This window comes from Haliotis rubra, unplaced genomic scaffold (genome assembly GCF_003918875.1).
Source record: "Haliotis rubra isolate DU_JTF1 unplaced genomic scaffold, ASM391887v1 Scf858, whole genome shotgun sequence".
Lineage (NCBI taxonomy): Eukaryota > Metazoa > Mollusca > Gastropoda > Lepetellida > Haliotidae > Haliotis > Haliotis rubra.
The window spans coordinates 222,603-249,537 of record NW_025767588.1 but is presented as its reverse complement, the minus strand read 5'-3'; the positions used below and the strand labels follow the sequence as shown (position 1 = coordinate 249,537).

General features: G+C 42.8%; 1 protein-coding gene across 1 annotated transcript; it reads right to left on the bottom strand.

The window, feature by feature from the left end:
- Nucleotides 1–16,241: 16,241 nt before the first annotated feature.
- Nucleotides 16,242–18,313, bottom strand: LOC124262840 (dynein light chain Tctex-type 5-B-like). Its single transcript, XM_046697407.1, has 2 exons — nucleotides 17,975–18,313; nucleotides 16,242–17,345 (listed from the first exon to the last, which is right to left on the bottom strand). Exon 2 carries the CDS (start codon nucleotides 16,940–16,942, stop codon nucleotides 16,418–16,420), a length of 525 nt encoding a protein of 174 aa, XP_046553363.1. The 5' UTR covers nucleotides 16,943–17,345; nucleotides 17,975–18,313; the 3' UTR covers nucleotides 16,242–16,417.
- Nucleotides 18,314–26,935: the final 8,622 nt, after the last annotated feature.

Below are 26,935 nucleotides of genomic sequence, written 5' to 3'. Positions count from 1 at the left end.
TTAAAACTACAAACATTATTCCTCCTAAAATGTTGGGTAGCACAGTAGGCCATGGTTTGATTTCCAAGTTCAGTTTGTGAAACCGAATTCCCCCGTATTGATAGAATGTTGCTAAAAGTAGCGTCTGGTCACTTCTCATAACTTTCAGCCATAACTTACTTGCACGTGTGGCTTACTGTTGTACGCACCTAAATGGCACTATGCTGCGTTTGGCCTAAACGGTTTTAATTTAAATCCTCCGAATAATAAGCACCTTTAGTTGTGTTTAACAACTATCTGTAACTAATTTACAACGGTAAAACCAGTTCGTTTATGAATGAATAGATCTTCAGGAATCCGTGCTTGTGGTAAGAGGCGACTAACGGGATTGGTCGGCTCGAGACTTTGTTGACACAATAGTCATCGTATTCAGTTACGTAGACCGATATTGATGAGGTCAACCACGGGATTGTTTGTTCCAGACTCGATTATTTACAGACCGCCATATTTTAGCTGATGTTTTGCTGGGTGTGGCGTTAACAAACAAACAATAGAATGGAATCAAATCCAAACCATTGCTTCTGTTATTGCGTTTGTCCATTCGGATCCATTTGGATTCAATCGTATTAACTCGTGAACTTCATGACGTAGTAACTTCATAACGTCAAATCCTTCGGCGTGAAATAACAAGTTCGCCTTTAAGAGTTAATATTTAACGTCACATCGGCAATATCTCAGCCATATCGCCTTTAAGAACAGGTACTGGAAATTAGGTTATAAGGTATAGAATTTCAGTTAAACCATAAAGAAAAACAAAAAATATGCAATAGTCGTCTCGTGTGACAGTCACGTTAGTTAGAGAAACTGATGAAAACATTGTTCCACTATGGACTCCTCACAAATGGCCGAGATGACTCACAGGGCCGAGGTGCGCCGAGGAAACGTTTGACCTTGGTAAACGTGGTTGTTTAGTTAAGCAGGGTTCGTGAACTAGTTCTGTATAGTAAACTAGTATATCTTTAAAGGTTCAGTCAGTCAGCTATTGTCATCGTAAACTTTTCCCCACAACAATACCCCTGACAGCTTAGAACCGTTATCATAAATGGTACATCGCTAAATAATGGGTTAATGTAACGATAAGTCACTTAAAATCTTGTATCAACAGTTTAATACTTCGTCATTGTTGAACTATGGATTACTGATATGGGTTTCTGTTAAGATGTATTCAGATATTAAAAATCTGAATTTTACAGGGAATATATATGTTATATATATATCATTGAGATTGTTGTCGCTAGCTGAATGTATGGATCAACAATGCGTCTTTATAGAGTTAGGTGGTATTACACAAACAATTTGCTCGATGTCAGAAGGACAATCTGTTCTGAGTAAACTGACGGACAAAAGAAAGTTTACACCGCTTTATGATGAAGGCTGAACATGATACATACCAGAAACTGGTATTTAATGCTGGTATCACAATTATGTTTCAGAGCTTAAGACGTGTGTGTGTGTGTGTGTGTGTGTGTGTGTGTGTGTGTGTGCGTACGTGCGTGCGTGCGCGCGTGCGTTTATTGTTTGTGAGAAGATTGACACTATTTTTTTTTCAATTTAATAACAATGAATTATATTTTCATTCAGTGCCAAACAGACGTGGCAAATCATCCACGCCTGTCAACAGAGATGACGTGTCCCTCTTGTCCGAAACGTCAGCATTTGCATTGAGAGATCAAATCCTGAAAACATCCACACGGAAGACTAAACAGCCTCATAACGTGATGAAAAGATGGGGGAGAATGATGTTTGCCTGTCACTGTACCGGGTTCCATGTCGGTTGCCGTACTGACCACTACTGCGCAACTCGCCATGGCTCCAGCTTTCGGTGTGTCAGGAGTTGCTGCGGGATGACCTGTGATCACTGACGGAAGGTGAGCTACTGAATATATTTATTTGCATTTATTAAAGATTATCACTTCGTTCGTATTATTTCCATCAGGGCGAGAAGAAGTGCCACCAGAGCTGCAATACGTTCTGCAAAGTTCCCCTTTTGTTGAGCCAGGATCCGCTGATTGTTCTCATCCAAACTCTGATCTCTGTTCTGATGCATCCCAGGTTTCCTCAGGACCTGCATCACTTCGCGAATCCCTTGCACACCACGTATTGCTGAAATCAGCGTTAATTCTAAAATAATATTTAATTTATATAAATTCAATATTAAATAAATCTAATATTAAAATAATTTAATATGACAACTAAATGAAACTGAAAGTACAAATTGGTCATGATCTTTTTAACTGTTTGATGTTAAGTTATTTATTATTTGGCAGGCAGCAATTATTAAGAACATGGATTTCAATTATTGGATCTAAATTGTGGCCCTCTGTCGCACGACATTCCCTTCGATCAAACACCATCCGGTCTTCACAATCTATGACCTGGCTCGTTGCATGCTACCCGTGAAGATCCGGATCTTCAGTAACCCATACTTGTAAGCGGCGACTTGCGGGATCGGGTGGTCAGGCTCGCTGACTTAGTTGACAGATGACATCGTTTCCCAATTGCTTAAATCGTGCTCATGCTGTTGATCACTGGATTGTCTGGTACAAACGCCATTATCTACAGACCGCCGCCATATAGCTGGAATATTGCTGAGTGCGGCGTTAAACAAAAACAAACAAGAACAAAAAACATTGCATGCCATGTTTTGTGTTTCTCACGTTAAAACCACATGATTGTCTGGTCCGGAAGGTTAACAATCAGCCATGATAAACTTTTCTTATGTCATGACACCATGATAGGGGTAGCCTCGTGGTTAAAGCGTTCGCTCGTCACGCTACAGACCTTGGTTCGATTCCCCATTTCTGGTGTCCCCCGCAGTGCCATTGCTGGAATATTGCTAGAAAGCGGCGTAAATCTAAATTCGCTCATACTGGAACCTTTCTCAAGGGTCCGTAAAATGCCTCTGCGTATTTCACACTGTGTGGTTTCATTTGTGGTCACAAATTTGTGGCGAGTAAATCGGTCGGGGGACACAACCGCTGTCTTCGTTATTGGCGTGTCATTATACCCCGACGGCGTACAGCGTTCCTCATACTAGCAATCTCAGTATTGTGTTATCCAGACTTGGTTATTTACAAGCCGCCACAATATAGCAGGAATATTACGGCGTCAAACCCAGCAGTATTGTACATGTGTTGTATTATTGCAGGTTTAAGGGCTAAATACATGTTTGTTTGTTGTTGAACGCCACACTCAGCAATATTCCAGATTCATGGCAACGGTCTGTAAATAGAGACAATCCAGTGATCAACACCATGAGCCTCGATCTACGCAATTGGGATACGATGACATGTGTCAACCAAGTCAGCGAGCCTGACCACCCGATCCCGTTAGTCGCCTCTTACGACAAGCATGGGTTACTGCAGATCAATTCTAACTCGTATCTTCACGGGTGTCCTCATACCTAACATCAACTGTATTTTAGCATGATAATGTCATGTGGTGTATTTTTCTGTGATGTGATGTATTTGTCTGTTGCAGATGCTGGCCAGTATGGATGGCGCGGTGTTCACCTGACGTCACAAGGTGCTCAAAAGTGCAATCTTCTCTTTGTTGTGTTCACCAAGCCCTGTAGTTCTGTATAAAGTGTAAATAATGTACATATGTATTATTTATGTTCTTTTATGTATGTTATAGTGTTTCGTTTCAATTATTGTCAGTTGTATATGGTGGAACCTCGCTTATCGAGACACGTTCTTTGTCTCACCTATCAGAAGCCTTATCTGACCAGAGTTACCTCCCCGTCCAAATTCTACCGAGGCGTTTCAAAAGACAAAAGTCATCAGATAATGACGAACCCCCAACAAATAAGAAAGAACAAATAATCTGACTATTAATTACCTATTGTGTTCAAACAATCGTCAAAATATGTAACAAAAATTGAACAAAAATTGTTGATAACATGATTTTGCACAATTGCACAAGTAAAACATCGATTTTACCTGAAAATGATTATTTGGATGAGATTTCTTACAAGGATTAAAAAGGCATCACCACAACGCAACAGAAATCACCATCCAGTTGAAATTGTGCAGCAAAGAGCATGCACTGTCTGGCAATAAAACTCCAGATTACTTTCGGAAATTGGCATTCGTTTTGAAGTAGTTTCAAGGTCAAATCACTACGTCACGTCTTGACTCTGCGACACGGAACATCGCCATTGAAAGAATGCACGCTGGAGATTACCAATCTTCTGTTGCCAGGCGTCTGAATGTTAGTCTGAGCAAGATATCACGGCTTGCAGCTCGTTACAACCAAACAGGTATAACAAATGACCGTCCCCGTACAGGCAGACCTCGAGTTACCATTGCAGCCCAAGATCGGTACATCCGGGTACTACATTTGCGTGATCGTACTGCCACGGGTGAGAGCACAACAGCCAGGGTGCCTGGACTTCGGAGGATATCCGGTCAAACTGTACGGAACAGGTTGAAAGAGATTGGTCTGAGAGCCAGGAGGCCCGACGTCGGGACCGTGCTACGTTGTCACCATGGCGCTCAGCGTCTCCGTTATCTAAAAGTATCCACTTGGTTGTATAGACATTGCCTTCTTCTAAACTGGTGTAAAAAATGCATGCACTAAAGTCTATTTGTGGACGAGTTATACATCTTTGAAAATACAACATTTTCGCAACAGATTTCTGGTCTATGCGTTTCTTTTATTGGACAGTATATTATGTTTAGATCTGAATCTTGCGAGACGACCACCTGCTTACGAAAGACCTTGCACCAGATACATACGCTTGTTCCATTAACGTGTCATCATTCACAGAAATCAAAGTCGAAACCATTCTTTCTGTATGTACATCACTATTTCAACGGGAATATTATTTCTGCCACCCATGTTTATTGTTTGGGAAGCGTATCATTACGTAGATCGTATGCGTATAACCCTTTGAAAGCAATAACCTATCTTCCTAAGGAAAGGATCCTTCTTGTTACATTATTGACTTTTGTATTTGGCAATAAAACTTCTTTCATTCAGAACATCTTCTAATCCATTACCGATTGAAACAGGAAGATGGAAAAAATTGCAGAGATTCTGTAATCCATTGGAATAATATTGATGAAGGAAAGATGCCATTATTTGTTAAAGTGTCCCTTTTACTTTTGTACATATTAATTTTTTTTGTGCTAAATACAGTCAAACACTGTTGTGTCGAACTTTGAGGGGCTAGTGGTTAAAGCGTTAGCTCGTCACGCCGATGACCCGGGTTCGATTCCCCATGGGTACTAAGTGCGAAGCCCATTTCTGGTGTCCCCCGCCGCGATATTGCTGGAATATTGCTTAAAGCGGTGTAAAACTAAACTCACTCACTCACTCGAACTTTGATGTATCGGACTTGCGTGTTCCTGAGTCATCATTTTGCGGTTGTATCGCAACTCGTCAAATTCGACACAAGGATATCCTGTATGTACTAACGTTTTGATTAGTGACTTGTGGATAAGTATTTTGTGAAGTTTGGTCCGTCAAATTCGACACAAGGATGTTTGACTGTATGTACGAATGTTTTGATTAGTGACTTATGGATAAGATAATAATTCATAGTGAGCTTAAATCAATTTTCGGCCAGAAGGAATCTTTGTAGAAATTAGCTACCCACAGTTAGCGGATGCGGTCTTGAAATTATTGTTTTCTTTAAAACGTTAGTTCAGAATGTTTATTTGACTGAAAGGTTTTTTAAATATTTTTATCGTTTAAGGAAAATAAGGTTTTCAAAAAATATCAGCATGTGTCAGTATTACGTATTTGTGACGTATATGGCGGTAACCGTAAATATATTTGTCACTTTCATATTGGAATAAAACTGAATTGTGATTTCGAATTTGTGTTTTCGTTTTCAAACTGAGAGATACTATCATTTTCTGAATGTATAGATCAGTTTTTGAAGCAAGAATAATATGATATTATATCGAGTGAGTGTGGATTGACGCCACCTTAAGCAATATTCCATCAATACCACGTCGGGAGACACAGAAATGGGCTACACATATTGTACCCATGTGAAGACTCGAATCCGGGTCTTGGGCGGACCCAGAGAACGCTTCAACCGCTAGGCTACCCACAATGAGTGAGTTTAACGCCTCCATATTTGAGATTACCTGTTAAGAATGAAACATGGAAATGGCAACCAGTGACTGATAGTATCAGCATCGACCTACTTCGTCGGTGTAATTATGTACCCAACCAAGTATGACATAGGGGCAACTAGGTCAGACATTGTAACCATCCGATCAAACAGGTCACCCATTGTAACCACTGATCAAAACAGTTTACCCATTGTAATCACCGGATCAAACAGGTCACTCATTGTAATCACCCGATCAAACAGGCCCATGTGAACCACTCGATCAAACAGGTCACCCATTGTAACCATCCGATCAAACAGGTCACACATTGTAATCACCCAATCAAACAGGTCACCCATTGTAACATCCGATCAAACATGTCACCCATTGTAACCATCCGATCAAACAAGTCACCATTGTAATGACCCGATCAAACAGGTCACCCATTGTAACCACCCGATCAAAACAGTTTACCCATTGTAATGACCGGATCAAACAGGTCACTCATTGTAATCACCCGATCAAACAGGTCACACATGTGAACCACCCGATCAAACAGGCCACCCATTGTAATCACTAATCACCCGATCAAACCGGTTACTCAATGTAATCACCCGATCAAACAGGTAACACATTGTAACCACCCGATCAAACAGCCCATACATTGTAACCACCCGATCAAACAGCCCATACATTGTAACCACCCGATCAAACAGCCCATACATTGTAACCACCAGATCAAACAGCCCATACATTGTAACCACCCGATCAAACAGCCCACACATTGTAACCACCCGATCAAACAGCCCACACATTGTAACCACCCGATCAAACAGCCCACACATTGTAACCACCCGATCAAACAGCCCACACATTGCATACATCTGATCAATCAGGTCACATATCTTGTCCATCTGATCAACAAAGTGACACACTGATTCAAGCAAGTCACATACTAGTATTCAACATCTGATCAACCATTGTAACCACCTAATCAACCAGATCGATCATTCTTAAACACTATCAAACAGGCCACACATTGTATCCTCCCCATTCCAGCAGTACACACATACTGTTTCCAACCGATCAAACAAGTCACACACAATATGTTCTTTATCAAACAGGGCACACATTGTAGCCACCCGATCAAACAGATCACACACAGTATCTTCGTTATCAAACAGGTTCACACGTTGTATCCAACCGATGAACCAGGTCACATTGTGTCAATCCCATGATCCAGGTCAAGCATCCCATCAAAAACGTCTATATCTAGCGCAATAACATAATGAGCCGTTTTCGAGACGTAAGCCAGATATTTGTCTGTCCAGTTATTCATTTGAACTAAGAAACATTACTGTAATAACAGCAGAAGCAGCCATAAACACAGACTGTTTGAAGCGGTAGTAAAATGTGTAGCGTGTACACGTTAACAACATATAGTCTGTTCAGTTGAACTTTCTTGAGTGAGTATAGTTTTACGCCGCGTTTAGCAATATTCCAGCAATATCACGGCGGGGGACACCAGAAATGGGCTTCACACATTGTACCCATGTCGGGAATCGAACCCGGGTCTTTGGCGTGACGAGCCAACGCTTTAACCACTAGGTTACCCCACCGCCCTGAACTTTCTTGATAGCTCTGCTACAGTGAGTAAGTGAGTGAGTTTAGTTTTATGCCACTTTTAGCAATATTTCAGCAATATCACGGCGGGCGACACCAAATATGGGCTTCAGACATTGTAACCATGTGGGGAATCGAACCCGGGCCTTCAGCGTGACGAGCGGACATGTAAACCACTAGGCTACCCCACCGCCCTCTCTGCCACCATTTGTGGGATATCTGTACATAGCTGTATAGGTGATGTGAGTGTTAAACTGTAATCGTTAATGTTCCTTCTGTAGGAAAAGAGTTTCCTGTCTACAAATATAAACGCATTGTCCTTTCTTTTTAGGCGCGGTGGGGTAGCCTTGTGGCTAAAGCGTTCTCTCGTCACGTCGAAGATCCGGGTTCGATTCCCCTTTTGGGTACATTGTGTGAAGCCTGTCTCTGGTGTCCCCCGCCGTGATATTGCTGGAATATTGCTAAAATTCAACTCACTCACTCCTTTCTTATGGGGCGTTGGGGTAGCCTACAAGAGTTAGATTCCCTGCATGCACACAATGTGCCTGACCACTCGATCATTTAGTTTGCTAAGGACCTACGTTTTTAACTGGCCTCCCTACGGGTTTGTTTGCCATTGGGGGCGGTGGGGTAGTCTAGTGGTTAAAGCGTTGGCTCGTCACGCCGAAGACCCGGGTTCGAATGCCCACATGGGTACAATGCGTGAAGCCCATTTCTGGTGTCCCCCGCCGTGATATTGCTGGAATATTGCTAAAAGCGGCGTAAAACCAAACTCAGTCAGTTGTTTGCCATTGTCAATCAGTCTCTAATAGTGATAAGCGCCAAGAGCATGCTTACGAGCGTGGATATGTGCGCGTTATAAATATGCACTATTATTATTATTATTATCAGGTGATCATATCCCGCCATTATGATCATGATCATGATTTCGCACAATCATGCGTGAGTGAGTGAGTGAGTATGGTTTTACGACACTTTTAGCAATATTCCAGCAATATCACGGCAGGGGACACCTGAAATGGGCTTCACACATTGTATCCATGTGGGGAATCGAACCCGGTCTTCAGCGTGACGAGCGGACGCTTTAACCATTAGGCTACCCCACCGTCCCCGCACAATCATGATAATGATCAGGTATGATGTCGCTGTGGTCACCGTTCGACGTCACGGCGTATGATCAAGGCGAATGACGCTGTTTAAAGTGGCCGTCGCTATACGGGAAATGGACCGAATGAGTTATAAACTACCGGCAAATGTAACGTGAGAAATCGTAGGCGTGTTTGCTCCAGCACAGAATCATTAACCGGCCCTCATTATCAGCCGGGATATTACATCAGTCGATAGAGGTAATAATCGGAGATCAATCAACCCCCGCGTCGGTAACAGAGAAGGAAAATATCTATCAACGCCATGAAAGTGTTCATTAATGCGTAAGGTCCGCACCCTCTATCCACCATCTGTTGCAACTGGGCACAACATAATCACACCCTGTAGTGATATCCGTGTATGTATTATTTCCAACAGCTTCATGGAGTCTCAGGGTGGGCACCCAAGGACGTCTCTGGTGGGGGCTGAGGTTTTAGTCTTCATTCAATGTCAGTTTGCTTTGGCGAGTGAATGAATCTGGTTCAGCACTGGAGTCAAGCTATAGCGAACGAATAAATATGGGGATCATAACTATTTCCATTTTTATTAAAAAAGATTCATTCATTCATTCATTCATTCATTCATTCATTCATTCATTCATTCATTCATTCATTTATTTATTGTTGGGGGGTTGTTATTAACTGGTATACTCAGTCTACAATACGACATATACCTCAACATGTTCAAAGCGGCGTTAAACCCATCTCACTCACTCATACACTGATCAAACAACCCACATAACCGAACCACTTACTAACTAAACCACTCACACTGCACTACTCCTTCCCTCGCTCATTCACTCACTCACTCATAAACGTATTCATTCACTCACCGAACCACTCACTCACGCACTATCTTGGATCACAAGACAATGTTTTAAGTTCATCAAGCGGGATAATCTGCGGTCATGCCCCTGACGAAGAAAGCACAACAGTTTGACCTTCACCCCAAGACGTATAACGTTTCCCACTTCGGTCATGGCTTGGTCTCAAATAATCCTCCACACGCAATCGTGTCGTTAACAAATCTCGCCACGTGTAGGGTGACCTGTTTGGCCTGCCGATAGCTTGTCACAGTGTACACAGCAAACCTATTTGTGTGTTGTTATTACTGGATGCATGAAGCGGGTACATATATTTAGTTATCATCATGTGGTACAGCACAGCACTATACAGTTCAGTGCGGTACTGAACATTTCAATACAGTAACGTTCAACATAGTACTGCACAGTTCATTTCTCTACAGCACATTTCAGTACAGTTCAATACAGTCCAGTACAGTACAGCACAACACGGCATAGTTCAGTACAGCACAACACGGCATAGTTCAGTACAGCACAACACGGCATAGTTCAGTACAGTTCAGTACCGTTCAGCACAGCAAAGTACAGCACAACACAGCATATCATAGCACAGCACAGCACAGCACAGCACAGCACAATACAGTACAGCACACTACAGTTTAGTTCAGCATAGTACAGTACATAACACTAACGTTGAGGGGAGGTCTGCGCAGTATTCTAAATGATACAAATGAGTGGGTTATGATTAACTCCGCTTCGAACATTAGGGGAGAGAAGGTTTCGATCTCTTTCAAATATGTTTATACATTCAGTCATTACAACGTTCGTTAAAACATTGCTACATACATACCAAGAAACACATGTTATAACAGTAAATACTCGCCCTTGTACCAGCAGTACGGCACATGTCTTAACAGTAAATACTCGCCCCTGTACCAGCAGTACGGCAAATGTCTTAACAGTAACTACTCACCCCTGTACCAGCAGTACGGTAAATGTCTTAACAGTAAATACTCGCCCCTGTACCAGCAGTACGGCACATGTCTTAACAGTAAATACTCGCCCTTGTACCAGCAGTACGGCAAATGTCTTAACAGTAAATACTCACCCCTGTACCAGCAGTACGGTAAATGTTATAACAGTAAATACTCGCCCCTGTACCAGCAGTACGGCACATGTCTTAACAGTAAATACTCGCCCCTGTACCAGCAGTACGGCAAACAGTAAATACTCGCCCTGTACCATAACAGTAAATACTCGCCCTGTACAGTACGGTAAATGTTATAACAGTAAATACTCGCCCCTGTACCAGCAGTACGGTAAATGTTATAACAGTAAATACTCGCCCCTGTACCAGCAGTACGGTAAATGTTATAACAGTAAATACTCGCCCCTGTACCAGCAGTACGGTAAATGTTATAACAGTAAATACTCGCCCCTACCAGCAGTACCAGTTACAACGGTAAATACTCGCCCTTGTTATAACAGTGCGGTAAATATTCGCCCCTGTACCCAGCAGTACGGTAAATGTTATAACAGTAAATACTCGCCCTTGTACCAGCAGTACGGTAAATGTTATAAGAATAAATATTCGCCACCTGTACCAGCAGTACGGCTAATGTGATGACAGTAAATACTCGCCCTTGTACCAGCTGTACGGTAAATGGTATAAGAATAAATATTCACCCCTGTACCAGCAGTACGGTAAATGTTATAACAGTTAATATTCACCCCTGTACAGCAGTACGGTAAATGTTATAACAGTAAATACTCGCCCCTGTACAAGCAGTACGGTAAATGTTATAAGAATAAATATTCACCTCTGTACCAGCAGTATGGTAAATGTTATAACAGTAAATACTCGCCCCTGTACCAGCAGTACGGCACATGTCTTAACAGTAAATACTCGCCCCTGTACCAGCAGTACGGTAAATGTTATAACAGTAAATACTCGCCCCTGTACCAGCAGTACGGTAAATGTTATAACAGTAAATACTCGCCCTTGTACCAGCAGTGCGGTAAATGTTATAAGAATAAATATTCGCCCCTGTACCAGCAGTACGGTAAATGTTACAACAGTAAATACTCGCCCTTGTACCAGCAGTGCGGTGAATGTTATAAGAATAAATATTTGCCCCTGTACCAGCAGTACGGTAAATGTTATAACAGTAAATAGTCGCCCTTGTACCAGCAGTACGGTAAATGTTATAAGAATAAATATTCGCCACCTGTACTAGCAGTACGGCTAATGTGATGACAGTAAATACTCGCCCTTGTACCAGCTGTACGGTAAATGTTATAAGAATAAATATTCACCCCTGTTCCAGCAGTACGGTAAATGTTATAACAGTAAATATTCGCCCCTGTACCAGCAGTACGGTAAATGTTATAACAGTAAATACTCGCCCCTGTACAAGCAGTACGGTAAATGTTATAAGAATAAATATTCGCCCCTGTACCAGCAGTACGGCAAATGTTATAACAGTAAATACTCGCCCCTGTACCAGCAGTGCTGTAAATGTTATAACAGTAAATATTCGACCCTGTACCATCAGTACGGTAAATATATCAACGGTATATTATCGTTCTTGTTACAGTCTCAAATTAGGTGTTAACCCCTGAAATGTCATTCTCGTAACCACACGCCCGTATATTATAATGTACACAGATGTCACCGTAACCCCTTGTCATTTATAGCCTGTATTCACCCAGTGTGTTGCACACAGCTCTACAGGCACCGCTGCACGTCTAGTAATGCTCACACGCTAATTGATCAGTGGAGATTAGATCCTAGAGTCGATAGCCTCACGGACACGTCAGGTATGTCTCTTATCAAACTGCCACTAGGTGCATCCCGAATATCATTAACACCTGTACTATCCAGTATTACACCAGAACAAACATCAACGAAGACTCATTAAGCGGGCAGGGTACCTTATAACCAACAGCAATCAATAGGTACATTTTTTCGAGAATAATAAAAGCTTGTAATGGAACACACCCTCCAAATGGGTCATTACTCATATCTGACAGTGCTTCTGAGCAACAGTCCGCCTAGACTGACGATGGGTCCACTCAGGGGAAGTTATACATTGGTTGTCGATGGTGTAAAAGATGATATATGGGTCCATTGAGTGTATGCAAGGGCAGAATTATCTAAGTTACAGTGAATGTTTACGTAGCTGTGGTGTTTTACTTTGTCAACTTTCACAACTGTCAGAGTGAACTGTCTTTAAATGATTTACACACAAATTCCACTGATGGTGTATTCATAAAAGGCAGTTGGTAGCTCGGTGGGTAAATCGTTTGCTTGTCGCATTCAGAACTGTTTCGCAGATCGGTCCCAGCCCGTCCCTCGACAAATTACTGATGTTATATACCCAGAGGCTCTCATGGGTGGGATACCAGCTGCGGCAAGGGTGCCAATGTTTGTGATTGAGGGGTACTTTATTGCTGTGAGATACTGAGACGAGATTTACAAAAGACCGCCTCACGGTTTTTGCAACAGAACGACCATGCGGTGACGCTTCAACACAATGATACCAGACCAGTACCTTAATACCAACAATATCAACGTGTTGCCCCGGACCGCAAGATACCCTGCTTTGTTGCCCGTTGAACACGCCTGGAATGAAATGGAACGTCGGTTACGACACTACCCGAATCCAACAACGTTTCAGGAACTCCGCCAAATCCTTCCTCGGATACGGAATTATCATCCTCAAGACTTCATCCACGTGTAGTGAGTGGCCTCATGAGGCAAGGATGCCAGATGCATCCATGCACGACATAGGCGGATCCTGGAATTTTCAAAGGGGGGTGGGTGAACCCCCTTTGCTCCGCCAATGCTAAACATTAACTTCAATGTGGTCTTTAGTTATTTTCAAAAGGACCCCCCACCCACCCCTCACCCCCGATCCGCCATTGCACGAGGTGGACACTCTCGCTACTGACAATGTGAACTTGGTTGATACCCCTTTTTTGTATCGTTCCTCATTTGCCGTTGACAGACGTTGATTGTTACCATGCATTAAAATAATTTAAGAAAAGCAAGATTTATGGATCTCAACGTCTCTATTGTGAATAAGACGACGTTTCGGGGTGTATGCTTGCTCCTTCATCAGGTGAGCATTGCTCCTTCGTCAAGCATACACTCAGAAACGTGGTGTTATTCACAATAAAGAAGTTCATAAATCTTGCTTTCCTTACGCTTTCCACTTCTAAATGCCCTTCAAAGATTTGATTAAAGTGTTTGTCTTTCCGTGTAGTAAAATTTCATTCGCTGCTGCAAAATGATTCTGAATGTTTTTGTGTCACAATAACTTTACCCTTGAGTATATTAATGGATGCTTGAGTTGACCATATTTACATTGCCACTCTCTCACTTAACATGATATGGTTGTTAGATGGAATAACACTGAATTGCTATGAACTGCATAATGCTTGGAGAACTTCGTGGCTGGGAATTTCCGAACTTACAACTTGTTTTCATCTGACAATTCATACGTTTTTGTTGTATGCGTTCAGCTTCCTTTCTTCCTCGACCAGATAAGCCATAAACAGTAAATACATCTCACTGGATCCACATCCAGTCGTCATGTTGCAGTGTATTACAAGACTTCTTGTCATCCCATTTCAACGTGCTCGATGCATCATTGGCAAACATGATGTCCAATGCAATTTACTATTTTAACTTGTACAATGCGTTCTTGACATTTTTCAGGTGAATATTTGACTTGCAATTGCTTATGTTCATGACGGGTGCCTCCAGTGAGGCGGGATACGGGATACCTTTTCGCGAGCACCTGGTATCATCACTATTTTATAGTAATTCATAAACACATGCTCTGTCATCGTATCTCATGATGTCAATGATGTCTAGACTTGTACTTGTACTTGTACTGACAGACCGCCGTCATACAACTGGCGTTAAACAAACAAACATTTCAATTTCTTGCGGGTTAAAATAAACATACAGTGAAACCTGTCTAAACCGGAACCGAAATAAAATGCCGGTTTAAACATGGTGCCGGATTAGACAGTGACAATTATTTTACAACATGGCTGCCATTGACACTCGTCAATCTCCTTATCTCTATAATACCTATGCTCATACCCCGGCCTGTTTAGACAGTGTTAATTACAGTTAAAATGGCTTGTGCCGGAATACGGAACAGACAGGTGCCGGATTAGACAATGGTTTAATGATCATAATATCGTTGTAAAATGGCTGGACCAAAAATTTATGCCGGTTTTGACAGTGTGCCGGATTAGACAGGTGCCGGTGTTGGCAGGTTTCACTGTAATTGACACATCTTATCTTAAAAGTTCAGAAAACTTCAGAAAAGAACCAAGATCCATCTTTTCAAACGACAAACTGTTTTGAAAATGTCATTCCTTGGTCCATTGGTCATTTAAGAACTGGATTTTCATCGATCACTTGATTGTCTGGTTTCACATGTCAGGAGCACTGCTGTGTAACGTCGGGTGTAAATACTTACTTTTCAGGCAAAATGGGTGAATGGCGGGTGCTACCGGTACGGTGAAGACACCATCACAGATTTTCAGTGGTACATTCATATGACTTTCACAGCTCTTTGGCCAACAAACTGGAATTATTTAAGGGGGTGTAGGCATTCTTTTTGCATTGACGTTTTGGATTTACTAAACGCGATCAACATACTGGAGGCAATTGTCATTCGAAGATTTATGAGACTGAAGCAGTCTGTGAAATGTTGGACTTCGCAACAGATTCCTGAAGAATTTAGGTCAAAATAGTTTGCAAAGTATCCGTCTGGCAACAACTGTGCTCCTTTCTCATCTCTGTTTATGCATAATGAATCTAAATTTCCAGGAATGATAAAATCGAAACACAAGAAATGTACTGGAAGCATCAGGTATTTCGATGATCTGGTAGCGTCCAGTAACCATGAATAGCCAGTCCACCTTCAGTGACTTACATGAGTGAGTGAGTGGGCTGCGTTTTACGCCGATTTTAGATATATTCCAGCAACATCAGGGCGGAGGATACCAGAAATGGGCTTCACACATTGTACCCATGTGGGGAATCGAGCCCTGCCCTTCTACATGACGAGCGAACGCTTTAACCACTATGCTACCCCACCGCCCCCTTACCCACATGGTCTCGAAATATTAGGAATCAATTAAACTCGCTGATCTATTTAGTAAATAGGTCCATGCAAACGGAGGAACAATACATTATCTGCAACACTGTATGACTACAGGGACGACGCCCATTATTCAGCAGTCAACTGTCCTTTTAGTTTGAACAATATGCAAACATTTTTACGTACAGTCCAGCATGCTCTTTCTTCGAAGATTTAAAAGATTTTATGCGACTGTTACCCAATGGTTGTTTGATCAGTGTTAGCAAAACGTTTCAACGAGTTTGATTCCTTCATAACGCGTGACACCTGGGGCAAAATCAGATAACCTTCACTAATTAACAGTTATTCATATAAACACATGCCTATTTTTGGTCGGGACTGTATAATTAGTTCCACTTAATGCAGAGACTCCATATATACCACAATACATAATAATGATAGTGAATTTTACTTTATTCCCATTTCCGTCTTCACATAAGTAAGTCTTTATGAAGCCGAAACCAAGTCCAAGAGATGACAGCTCATAGATGATGGAATCATGAAGATAGCATTGAAACAATGCCCTATAATCAAATACCATATAAATATTGCAATAAATATCTGATCACTCATCACTCAAAGTATATCCCGTAGCAAGATGCAACAACAAACAGAGAAGTATTCTTGTATGAGACACAGGCATAGCTGTCCAAACTAGGGTCCCAGATACACCTGCTGGCGACTTGAACCGCCTGACTGTCATTCTGGCCTATATGGACCTGAGCAACCAGCTTATACCTCTGCCACTGGAACTCCTTAGTTTTTGCAATAATGGTACATACAAGCTCTTTGGCCAATTCAGAACATTTTTCGCCATTGTACGTAGTGTCTTTGAGTCTGCTGTCCAGTATTTCCGACATAAGGTTCTCCATCTTTGTCACGGAGAACCGCTCCTCCGATGAAGGCTGCATCCTGTAAGTGTTCTCCACGTGGAGGCTGACCCGCTTTTGGCGGTTCTCCGAGGTATCGGACCTGTTCTCCTGAGCGGGTCTCCTGCTTCCTGTCTGAGCCACTGCTCCGTTGTTAACTGTGGTGAATCTCTTCAGCGTCCCTCTCCGTCGGGATGTCCTATTGGTCACTGCCAACCTGTCCGCCATTTTCGATCTAGGAAAGGGTGTTTAGCTTTTTACTTGAACAATTTCAATGTCCAGAAACGAACGGATACACTGTCAGTCACGCCTTCGTTGACAGTCAAGCCAATAAAAATAATCGTTACCCGTTTCTATTTACCTGTTTTCCTCAATGGACATGGTTTTTCACCACAACGTGGAATTCAGTGCGTCTTAAACATTATCATCCAGCGGTCAGAGAACTAATTGAACTTGAAGCTTGCGTGTTGGTCTTGGTGTCGTGCTAGCTATTATTGCCCAGCACAAATGAACATAAACACTATAGCGTGCACGTATTGACGGTCTATTTGTTGCCTTCTGGTAGGTTGGCCAGAAAGCTAGGGTTATACGCTAAATCTTTCCTGTTGTCCTTCGATAGCCTTAGATTTGCCTGGAAGACAAAGAGATTGGATTGTATTTCAAATGTTAAATCTGTTGAACTTTGTTATAAACCCAAACTGTTGTCATTGGTTACCGAAATATTTTTTGTTTTAGGAGATGCACAAGGGTATGGAGGATGTAATTGAACGAGCGCTAGAATGGGTGGGTGAGTAGGTGGGTGGATGTTCTTTGAGTGAGTGAGTGAATATATTTTGCAGCTCAATGGTTGTATATAACTGTTTAAGTCTTGACCACTAGTGTAGGCTGTGATAGGCCAGTTTTCAGACACGATCACATACAATCACCCAGGCCAAACTTCCCACTGCTACACCGACCCACTCGATCCAGGAACCATTCACATACAGATATTGTCTACAGATTTATTCTGCGACGTAATCCCCACTGAGACGTGTTTTTGTATACGTCCAAGAAATAATTTCACAATCATCTACAGCATTTCGTCATCACATGTTTTCTCTACACTTCAACGTCACCATAAACAAATCCTGTATTGTCTAACATAGCCCCACTTCCATACACAAAATTGTCCCAAATTAAAAGAAAGAAACACTGTCCCAAATAAAAACATAAACCAAATCAAACGGAATTCAGAATACGCAAGAATGTTAAAAAACGTACCTGGTGAAGGTAAGTACGGGGTTTATCAAGATGAACACGCTATCGCACAGCCTATCTCCCAACTCCTAACATGTCGTCTGCTCCATGACAAAGCGCGCGCTGCTGTCAGCAGACGACAAATGTCGGGGAAGGCGATTGACGTGCGTGCACTCCCTGCTGTTGGCGATTTACATCTGCTCTCGAAAGCGGCTTAACAACGTGGTGTGTCTCCGGGATACAGGGAACTAAAAGGTTCACCTGGCGGGAACGTTAAGCCCTGGTGGAGAAAGTATACGATCCCCTGAAAGATCTCCCCAACGCTTAGATACCCTCTCAAACGTTTCCAGCCAGGAAGGTAGTTTGGAGTGGGTTACGCCTAACTGAGATAGTGTATAAATAGATCGCATGATCAGCATTCATATCGATATCCAGTATTTCTCAATTTTCATATATTGATCTGATCGACTGGGATGGATATGAATCGCTGGTGTTAACTTACAGTCTCCACAGTGGTTAGGAACTGGAGATCGATTTCTGATTAATTGTGTGCTTGGCTTCTGCTTGTGTGCACAACTGTGACGGGTTTATTGAGTATAACAGCCTCGGGGAGCCTTTGGGTGATTTCATGTGCTTACTATGAAGATGTTGCGACGTAAAATCGAACATGTTCCACAACATCTATCCATGACTGCTCGCATTGTTCACATTAAACTGCCAGGTTAATACGACGTGACCCCTTATCAAATCATCCTCAGGCAAACGATCGATAATGTGGTTTGTATTGGATTATCATTATTTTTATGCAGATTCGGACCTGGGAGTAAGATATTAATGCTCGCTGCACGGCTTCTTAAATGTTCCGAAGCCAGCAAGGGGGTAGGTGTATTTAGTCAGATGTATGCATCTTGCTGTAAACTCTATGTCAGTGACAACAATCACCGTTACCACCCAGGTTGGCATCGTGATCATTTAATGGTCCTGTGTGGGGATGACAGGAATACCACGAAAGACATTATTGAAATTTGAATCAATTTAAGGGTGTCTTGAATACCTCGATCGTAGATTTATACACAGTTGTCTGGACTTTAATTAAATGATCATGTTCAAGGTCTTGACTGACCGACTGAGTTTGGTTTTACGCCGCTTTTAGCAATATTCCAGCAACATCACGGCGGGGGACACCAGAAATGGGCTTCACACATTGTATCCATGTGGGGATTCGAACCCCGGTCTTCGGCGTGACGAGCCAATGCTTTAACCACTAGGCTACCCCACCGCCCCTCAAGGTGTTGACATAGTGGGGTAAGAAAAGGTATTTCAACTGAAGAAGGACCATATTTGAGTTCACATAAGGCCACCAGTGGGGAAATTCATTCCCACCTATCTATACCTGTCGTTGCGTAGATCGATGCTCATGCTGTTGATCACTGGATTGTCTGGTCCAGACTCGATTATTTACAGACCACCGCCATAAAGCTGGAATATTGCTGAGAGCGGCAACTAACCATCTCTACTGGTAGTAAGAGAAGCTTTAATTGATAGGGTGGTCAGGCACCATCATTTGCTTTACTTGGGTCTTCGAACAAGATCGATGCTTATAATATCAATCACTGGTTTTTCTGGTCCTGACCGGATTCTTCACAGCTTCCATTAGCTGTCATGCTGGATGCTGTGAACAATCCAAGCAGATGGATATGTTGGAGCATGTAATGAAGGCGGCACTCCCGCGCTTCGTATCCTTGTTCATCTGACTGTAGAGAGGGCACCGGTATGCATTATTAGCGTCATAAAGAAACCAGAAACGTGCTCACATATTGTACTCATATAGAGAATCAAACCCGGGCCTTTGGCTTGACAAACGAAAACTTTGACTACAAGACTATCCCACCCCACCGCCCTGGATCTTTAGGATGAATTACAAGGACTGGAGTTTCCACCGGTACATAGGTTGACAGATTGTGACAGAGACCATGGCGTCGAGGAAAATGGAGATGATGCCGACAAGGAAGATGGTGATGGAGTTGATGGTACAGATGAAGGAGGAACGAGGAAAAGGAGATGTTGACTGAGATAGCGATGTAGAGGAGTAGGTTGTCTGTGACACAGGTGGTGATGGAGATCATGGCGAAGAATAAAAAAATGGAGATGGCGCCGTAGATGAAGGCGTGGTTGATGACAAAGATTGTGATGGAGATGATGACGCAGACGACGACGCAAATGAAGAGGTTGTTAATGACCAAACATAGCAACAGAGATAATGAATCAGATTTTGACCAGGAAAGATGCATGCAATAATGTATAGGTGTGTCGACGTGTAAACCATGTGTACACCAACCTTAAGCCGATGTGTAAACCAAGTGTAAGCTAAATGTTAACAAAGTGTCAGCCAAATGTAAGCCAACTGTATACCAAATGTAAACAAAGTGTAGGCCATTAGTAAATAAAGTGTAAGCAAAATGTAATCCAAGTGTAAACCAAGTGTGTGCACTGAGTGCAAGCCGAGAGTAAGCCAAGCGTAAACAAGATGTAAGCCAAGTGTAAACAAAGTGTCATGAGTCATGCTCTTACTCTGAGCTATATCAACCACAAGCTTTCATTACGTTGATATTGTACATGCCACCCAAGTTTGTATGAACTGTAAAATCATCAAGCAATAAAAACATATATGTGTCGTTACAGAGTAAAATACAACCTGTTATACAACCAGTTAAGAAGGAATAGGTATCCATGAAGCGCAGAGTGGCATCAGCATAGAGGCATCGCGGTGGCACATTACGGACCGGCCCACCACTTCATTCAGTGGTGGGGGGTTGGTGTTTAGAGAGTGAGGGAGTGAGTGAGTTTAGTTTTACGCCGCACTCAGTAATATTCCAGCTTTATGGCGGCGGTCTGTAAATAAGCCAGTCTGAACCAGACAATCCAGTGATCAACAGCATGAGCATCGATCTGCGCAATTGGGAACCGATGAAATGTGTCAACCAAGCCAGTGAGCCTGACCACCCGATCCCGTTAGTCGCCTCTTACAACCAGCATGGGTTACTGAAGATCAGTCCTAACGGGTCTATATTGCAGTATAGTGAAACAGTGCTGCAGATGGTGCAAGTCAACTGTGACCGGACCGAAACAGAGTGGCACCGACATTAACGAAGCAAACGAAGGCGAGGATGGTAATTTTCACTTCGCTGCAACAGTGGTCAAGCCGGTCTTCGCAAATGCTCTACGATGACAAGTGTCTACCAATCGCGAGCCTAACCACCCGATCCCGTTAGTCGCCTCTTACGACAATCATAGGTTACTAAAGACATATTCTAACCCAGATCTTCACGGTTAGAGAGTATGTGAAAGACTTAATATAATCCAGTGATAACATGCGAAAGGTACTGCATGGTGCGGTCTGTATGTTGATATGGTTGTCTGTAGCCTGCGACAGTGTGAAAATTGATTCCTCTTAATCCGATTGTCCTCAAATTTCATCAGAGATAATTTGGCCCACAATGCATCTCCACATCACGTGTTCTCCAAAATCCTTTCTATGTACCAGTGGCTCAGCTTCCCACAATGGCGGTTTTTAATTTATGCTATGGGTTTAATGGACTTATTCCACTTTTTTAAAAGTTAATGGTAAACTAATGGCCGTTTGACTGTCTACGGATAATCGGCGTTCAGCAGAATTTAGTTCGATAACGCGATATTGATTTTTGTTGTTAAAGCAGTTCTCAGCGGGGGGCAGATAATTTACGGCAATCATGTGTAAACTGACTCAAAATGTACTCTTTACCATAGTCTGTATAATGTGCTTCGAGGGGCAATTATGCTTTAGAACTCTCGAGAACTGGTGATACAATCAGAGTGAAGTAAAGAAAGCGACGCGTATTGAATGGTTTTAAGACTGTGATTTTGCAATGTAACGGTCCCACTATTAGTTAAGAATTAAGTCACGTGTTATATTGTTATTGATAAAATATAGTAATTTTATATGGTGATCATGTTAACGAGATTTGTTGGATTGTTTAGAACACCAAAAAATCATATTATATTGGTCGGTAGTCCAATGAGTTGGAGAGCAGGGAAATATTCTTGAGATTTCAGTGCTTTGTTTGTTGTTTAGTGGTTTATTGCATAAAGCAATATTCCGACTATGTGGTGACAGTTGGTAAATATTCTAGTCTGGACCAGACAATCAAGTGATTGACAGCATTATCATCGATCTACGCAAGTGACCTTTGTCAACCAAGTCGGCGAGCCTGACCAGAGATCCCGCTAGCCCTAAGCATGGGTTGCTGAAAACCAATTCTAACTCGAATCTCACTGGTCTCGTATTCTTTAGATGTTACATTACAGTCAAACACTGTGTTTGAAAAGACCAAAGTAAATTGTTCGAGTAAACCGATGTTCGATACAACGGTGTTTGACGTATTTAGTATTTATTGTTCAGCTTCGGTTGCCATGGAGCAAGTGGCGTCAGCAGAAACCTCTGACTAACGGCGTCATTCCAACTGAAAAATCAGACTATCAAATTCAAAATTTAAAAATAAGAAACTTTTATATAGTTGTCACATTGCTGTTTTGGCGAGGTTTCTGTGTTTGTTTATTATTTAACACCGAACCTATTATCCCAGCTATTTTGAGGCGGCGTGACAGAAATCAAGTTTGGACCACACAATCCAGTGATTCAGAACTTCATAGGGTTTACTGTAATGAATGTCGTTTTCAATCGTTTAAAACAAGTTTAATGTTGTTTTGAAGGTTTTTTAGTGTGCCTCTTGTACAAATCTTACATAAACGACCAGAAAGTGAGAGACCAGGCATGAGCATAAATTTTAAAGTAATTCATTTGTCGTGGTTATGGAACAGTGAGTGAGTGAGTTTAGTTTACAGTTTAGCAATATTCCAGCAATATCACTATAGGAGACACCAGATATGGGCTTCACACATTGTACCCATGTGGGGAATCGAACCCGGACAGACCGCTTTAACCACTAGGCTACCTCACAGCCATGATAATGAAAAAACCCCACAGAAGACCACAGACGTTATTATGTCATAAGGTTGAACTAACAGAATCGAGTGGGTAAGTTTGCAGACCTGGAACCTGGATGCCAACATTTCAAAACAGCGTAGACCGATGCTCTTGATGTCAATCAATGGCTTTTCTGGTCGCGACTGGGCTATTCACATCACAGGGGCTTGTATTGCTGAAAATAATACGTCCTGGGTCCTACAAGAGTACACTGATATCCATATACATATAAAGCGTACACTGATATCCATATACATATAAAGAAGGATATATATGTATATGGATATCAGTGTACTCTTGTAGGACCCAGGACGTATTATTTTCAGCAATACAAGCCCCTGTGATTCACATACCGTTGTCATACAGCGGGAATATTGTACGCGGCGGGTAAAGCAAAGCAACCAACCAAACAAACAATATATGGTTTGAAAGTATTTGAAAAACTGATATTAATATTTGGTTGAGAGCTACGAGGACATTCCCCTTGTCAAAACACATCCATATTCAATTCAAACGAAAAAAAGAACAAGAGGTGTACAATGCATTGCAAAGCTCAGCCCGCGATGGAGCTTCGCGCATGCGCAACAACGGCAGTGAAAACCAACAGTCACTAGCCAGAGTCTTTGAATGGCCTTTAGAAGTGACACACATAAAGTCAAGAATTTCATGAATGTCAGCTTCTTTTTTGTGATGGACACGATGTTTCGGGTGTATATTCTTACTCCTTCATCAGGTGAATGAGTTAGAATATACTCCGAAGTGTCCATCACAAAAAAGAAGTTGACGTAAGTTGGGCCCCGTTCCTCAATCGTAGCGCTACGATTGCATTTAGTTGCTGTCCAGTCAAATAATGGAGCACTTTTGAAAAGAATAGAATGACGTCACAGATGTGTTCTAATTTCAACTCCAGGATGGTGTTTCTGCTTGCTCTGGGCTCAATGTGTCTGTTTTAATCGAAACAAGGTACTGTCCGTGTTCCTGTGGTGTATATTGCATGTTTATTTCATTACCAGACAATATATCACCGCAGGCTTCATACTGTCAACGCACTTCAAACGCTGTCTATATCGTGTTTATTTCTTATCAAGTCTTCAGGGGTGAGTCCGGCTGGTGAACAATCTCTGTCGTGCCCCCCACGCTGTTCATTGTGTGAAGAGAAACGGGTCAGTTGAAATGAACAATGTATATGTGATTGATGTTCGTTATCTTTACGAGTTTCAAATATTCGAGGGTAAAAGAACGAAGGGTGGCGGTTAATACATTTATCGTCAAGTAAAGAACAACTCTATTGAACTCTGGGGAATCGATACAGTGCTCGCGATTAGCCCGCTGTGTTTAATCCCAAGGTTTCCTCTGTTATAACAAATTAACACCAGTTGGAAAACCATTGCCAGCGCCCTTTCTGACCCGGTGACAGTGTTACTGAGTTGATGCAGATTTCTTACGCATAGAAGGTATATACTCAGCTCATACAGAAACATTCGACATGGGCATATTGTGTTGGATCATTTCTGTTGAGCCTCGAGTAGATTTTGTACAGAAAAGTGTCCTAGGATTACAGCTCTCGGGAAACAGGTGACCCTTAGAGCTCTGTGTACAGCGTGGAAGTCCTAGGGTTTAGAGATCTGTGTACAACGTGGAGGTCCTAGGGTTAGAGCTCTGTGCACAACGTGGAAGTCCTAGGGTTAGATTTCTGTATACAGCGTGGAGGTCCTGGGGTTTAGATATCTATGTACAACGTGGAGGTCCTGGTGTAAGAGCTCTGTATACAGCATGGAGGTCCTGGGGTTAGAGCTCTGTGTACAACGTGGAGGTCCTGGAGTTAGAAATCTGTGAACAACGTGGAGGTCCTGGGGCTAGAGGTATGTGTACAACGTGGAGGTCCTGGGGCTAGAGATCTGTGTACAACATGGAGGTCCTGGGGTTAGAGGTATTTGTACAACGTGGAGGTCCTGGGGTTAGAGATCTGTGTACAGCATGGTGGTCCTGGGGTAAGAGATCCGTGTACAACGTGGGGGTACTAGGGTTAGAGATCTGTGTACAACGTGGAGGTCCTGGGGTTAGATATCTGTGTACAACGTGGTGGTCCTTGGGCTAGAGATCTGTGTACAACGTGGAGGTCCTGGGGTTAGAGATCTGTGTACAACGTGGTGGTCCTGGGGTTAGAGATCCGTGTACAACGTGGGGGTACTAGGGTTAGAGATCTGTGTACAACGTGGAGGTCCTGGGGTTTAGAGATCTGTGTACAACGTGGAGGTCCTGGGGTTAGAGATCTGTGTACAACGTGGAGGTCTTGGGGTTAGAGATCTGTGTACAACGTGGAGGTCCTGGGGTTAGAGATCTGTGTACAACGTGGAGGTCCTAGGGTTAGAGATCTGTGTACAACGTGGGGGTACTAGGGTTAGAGATCTGTGTACAACGTGGAGGTCCTGGGGTTAAGAGATCTGTGTACAACGTGGAGGTCCTGGGGTTAGAGATCTGTGTACAACGTGGAGGTCCTCGGGTTAGAGATCTGTGTACAACGTGGAGGTCCTGGGGTTAGAGATCTGTGTACAACGTGGAGGTCCTAGGGTTAGAGATCCGTGTACAACGTGTGGTACTAGGGTTAGAGATCTGTGTACAACGTGGAGGTCCTGGGGTTTAGAGATCTGTGTACAACGTGGAGGTGCTGGGGTTAGAGATCTGTGTACAACGTGGAGGTCTTGGGGTTTAGAGATCTGTGTACAACGTGGAGGTCCTGGGGTTAGAGATCTGTACAACGTGGAGGTGCTGGGGTTAGAACTCTGTGCACAACGTGGAGGTCCTAGGGTTAGAAAGTGTGTACAACGTGGAGGTCCTGGGGTTAGAGATCTGTGTACAACGTGGAGGTCCTAGAGCTAGAGATATGTGTACAACGTTGAGGTCCTAGAGTTAGAGATCTGTGTACAACGTGGTGGTCCTGGGGTTAGAGATCTGTGTACAACGTGTAGGTCCTGGGGCTAGAGATCTGTGTACAACGTGGAGGTCCTAGGGCTAGAGATCTGTGTACAACGTGGTGGTCCTGGGGTTTAGAGATCTGTGTACAACGTGGAGGTCCTGGGGTTTAGAGATATGTGTACAACGTGGAGGTCCTGGGGTTAGAGATCTGTGTACAACGTGGAGGTCTTGGGGTTTAGAGATCTGTGTACAACGTGGAGGTCCTGGGGTTAGAGATCTATACAACATGGAGGTGCTGGGGTTAGAACTCTGTGCACAACGTGGAGGTCCTAGGGTTAGAAAGTGCGTACAACGTGGAGGTCCTGGGGCTAGAGATATGTGTACAACGTGGAGGTCCTAGAGCTAGAGATATGTGTACAACGTGGAGGTCCTAGAGTTAGAGATCTGTGTACAACGTCGTGGTCCTGGGGTTAGAGATCTGTGTACAACGTGGTGGTTCTGGGGCTAGAGATCTGTGTACAACGTGGAGGTCCTAGGGCTAGAGATCTGTGTACAACGTGCAGGTCCTGGGGTTAGGTGAATCTTAGCCACTGGTACTTAGAAAGGATTTTGAAGAACACGTGCTGTGGAGATGCATTGTGGGCCAAATTATCTCTGATGAAATTTGAGGACAATCGGATTAAGAGGAACCATTGTTCACACTGTCGCAGGCTACAGACAACCATATCAACATACAGACCGCACCATGCAGTACCTTTCGCATGTTATCACTGGATTATATTAAGTCTTTCAAATACTCTCTAACCGTGAAGATCCGGGTTAGAATAGGTCTTTAGTAACCTATGATTGCCGTAAGAGGCGACTAACGGGATCGGGTGGTCAGGCTCGCTGGATTGGTTGACACATGTCATCGTATGCCAATTGTGTAGATTGATGCTCATGGTGTTGATTACTGGATTATCTGGTCCAGACTGGATTATTTACAGCCCGCCGCCATGTAGCTGGAATATTGCGTGTGGCGTAAAACAACACTTCAATACGACACG